Source organism: Orycteropus afer, unplaced genomic scaffold (assembly GCF_000298275.1).
Source record: "Orycteropus afer afer isolate SDZICR_OR568_19922 unplaced genomic scaffold, OryAfe1.0 scaffold00120, whole genome shotgun sequence".
In the NCBI taxonomy this organism is placed as follows: domain Eukaryota; kingdom Metazoa; phylum Chordata; class Mammalia; order Tubulidentata; family Orycteropodidae; genus Orycteropus; species Orycteropus afer.
In genome coordinates, this window is record NW_006921707.1 from 3,633,388 (window position 1) to 3,636,759 (window position 3,372).

Below are 3,372 nucleotides of genomic sequence, written 5' to 3' on the forward strand. Positions count from 1 at the left end.
TATTTATTCCTTTCTAATTACATGGAAGTTACATACTTTTTCCTTTTCTAGTGATTACCATTGAAATGCTTACTCAACAAATTCTAAACACTCTCTCTCTCTCTCTCTCTCTCTCTCAGTGTGTGTGTGTGTGTGTGTGTGTATTATACTTTGTATGCAGTTATTTCAATATCTGAATCTTAGGGATCTCAATCTCTGTTTATTGTTTCTGATAACTCACAATTTCAGGGCCTTATTAACTTGTGTGTTTTATAAATTTTTATGATGTATTCATTTTACTCAAATCAAAATTCATTTTTAACAAATCTATGGCAATCTTGGGGACCTCAATTTTCTCCAAAAAGAATTTGCATTTGCTTCTTCTTGGAACCAACTACCCTGCTACTACCCTAGGACCACGTCAGTCCCTTTAAGGGCCTTTAGCTTAACAGGAAGGGCCTCCGATTCAGCTCTCCTACCCAGGGTGCTAAGACTTAGTCTCCTGATTATAGTGCTGAAATGGATGCTTATCCTAAAGAAAACTCTACTTTTACCATTTGGAAACTTACTGCTTCCCATTTCCCTAATTTTCTAATGAATTATTTCTAACTCACTAAATAAATATCCTTGTGAGTTCAAACCAAACATACTGCCATAAGGTCAATTCCAAGTCATGTACAACAGAACTGCCCTATGGAGTTTCCAAGGCTGTGAATGTTTACAGAAGCAGACTTACACATCTTCCTCCTGTGGAGTGGCTGGTGGGTTCACACTGCCAACCATTTCCGTTTGCAACTGAGTACTTAAACTACTGCACCATCCTGGCTCCTTCAAGTGAGTCCAGCAATGCTTTAATAATTATATTAGCTAGACTCTAGTTGTATTTTAGGAGGAAGAGAATACATCAGCCTATCAGTTGCAAAAAAACATTTCTAAACTCTGAAAGTAAATATTGATACTTGTTCTTGGAGCTTGAAAGAAGTCAGACTTGGGCTAAAGGCTAGCAAGAGAAGCAAGCTGTGTATCTTAAAATGAGCTGGTTGTATGCTGTCCCTATTTTATATGAATTTTATCTGAGAGGGGAGCATGAGTTGAATTCTGATACGGAAATTATTTTAAATTTAAGGAAAAATAGTGCCGAGTTAGAAGAGACAGTATTGTTAAATTGAGGTAATAATATTTTTGTGTGTGACCCAACAGAATTTCAAAAGTCTTTGCAGTGTGTGTATATCTGTATGTGTGTTTTAAGACTGATTTTCACTCAGAAGTACTCCTTTTTATGTGGAATGTTATTTATGTATTTATTTTTCTTTGATTTTTAGCAAAAGAGCAGTGGCTCAGGCAGCAGTGTAGCAGATGAGAGGGTGGATTATGTTGTGGTTGACCAGCAGAAGACCCTGGCACTGAAGAGCACCCGGGAAGCCTGGACTGATGGGAGACAGTCCACAGAGTCTGAAACACCCACCAAGAGTGTGAAATGAAAATACTCCATTGTTATTTTTGAACAAAGAAGAACTGAATTGTAAAGATAAATCCTGAGAGCAGAACCACAGTCATGGCAGTGTTTGAAAAGGGACTTGACTCATCTGCTGTCGGAGAGCCTCAGTGAGCTGAGTTGAAGTCAAGGGACCTTTCAGACACAACCAAGTAATTTAGACCCTAAATGGTGCTTTGTGGTATCTGAACAATTGAAACCATGTAAATAATATGGAAAAATACTATAGCTTCCAAACAAACACTTGTTCCACAGTTAACACACTTGTAGTATTACTGTATTTATGCACTTTTTCATTTAAACATTGGTTTGGGTATTCCCAAATGTACCTTAACATAATTCCTTTGGGAGTTTTTGTTTTTCCTCACACTACTCTATGTAACAATACTAAGTTAATTAAGCTACTTTTAGATTTGGAAGTTGCAGTTTAATAACATTAAAATGAGAAGTAGATTGAAAATTTAAGCTTTCTACCTGAAACTTTAGGTGGTAACCGTTAGCTTAAAATACAGAAAGTATAGTTGGACTCATCATTTGTTGCCTTCCAAAATTCTGAGAATAATGTACCTACTGGTTTCAGGACCTAGCTCTCTGGCTCATGTACATTTAGTTATTAATGATGGAATTTTCTTATATTGTGTTAATTACAGTGTTTTGGGTTCATTGGGTGAAGATTCTGCCGGGTAGGATCTTGCACCCTTTAAAGAATGAATAATGACATTATCAAGTTAGCCTGCAGATCATTGAGGGCAGGCAGTGATGATGCTGTCTCACACTTGTTAACATGTATTAAACTTTACATTATTTACAAAAGGTAGATTATGTAACTAATCAGGTACGTACCAGGCACTGGTGTGCTAATTACACTGATCAGGTTTAGACAATGAGCTTTAGTTATGTTTGGAATATTGGTTTGAGGAGCCCTGCTGGGGCAATGGTTAAGTGCTCGGCTGCTAACCAAAAGGTCAGTAGTCCGAATCCACCAGCCACTCTGCAGAAGAAACATGTGGCGGTCTGCTTCTGTAAAGATTATAGCCTTTGAAACCCTGTGGGGCAGTTCTAATCTGTCATACAGGGTTGCTATGAGTCAGAATTGATTGAGCAGTACACAACAACAACAATAGGTTGGAATTAATGGAACAGTTGACATTCACTGTTAGGTATAGCAACATACTGTGATTTTTAATTAGACAGTAATTCAGATTTATTACTCTAAGAATGAAAATTCTATCTTTTGACATCATAGTGCCCTTTGTATGAATTTTTTTTTAAGTGAATAACCTTCTTGGCCTTATGTTTAAAACCCTATGCAATTAAAATTTTATATCTGCATTAAAAAAAAACAGATGTTATATAAGTGATTCTTATATGTAGCACCTATTGCTTTTCCAGTAAAAGAATTAAGCATTTTGTACTGTGATTCATATTCACTGCCCCAATTCAAGAACTGTTGGAACCTTGCAATAATGTGAAATGTTATAGTCATGCACCCTTTCCGACTAGATTTCTGAAATCACCAGAGGCATCTTATAATTCTGTCCCTCCTATAGCATGGTCCCGTGATATGGATGACAAAACTACAAATTATAATGAGGCTACAATTTATATTTATCTGTCTCACCTTTGCAATGTAATTTAGGAAGCAAGTGTAGTTGGTTGTTTTTTAAAATAAGGTGCGTACAATCTCTTACGTTGTTAAAACTTACTAACAGTTTTTGGAGGGGACAGAGCGATGCGTGCATCCAGCTGTAGCATAACTCCCTCTGTTCAGACCTCCAACTGTTACACAGATGTGCCCTGATTTCTGGGCTCTTAGCCATAGGACTGTGCCTAATCAGTGTATGGGTGTATTTCCCCAATCCACACACTAAAAATGTTCGTAACAAGATGACTGGTAG

The 3,372-nt window shown here is 37.0% G+C and overlaps 1 protein-coding gene across 1 annotated transcript in view; it reads left to right on the forward strand.

Annotated features, from left to right (window-relative positions):
• The window catches only part of GAB1 (GRB2 associated binding protein 1), a 188,841-nt gene extending 187,381 nt beyond the window's left edge, over positions 1–1,460 (forward strand). The window contains exon 10 of the mRNA XM_007944118.1: positions 1,302–1,460. Within this exon, the coding sequence (XP_007942309.1) occupies positions 1,302–1,460 (159 nt within the window). The remainder of the gene's footprint in view (positions 1–1,301) is intronic.
• The last annotated feature ends 1,912 nt before the right edge of the window (positions 1,461–3,372 follow it).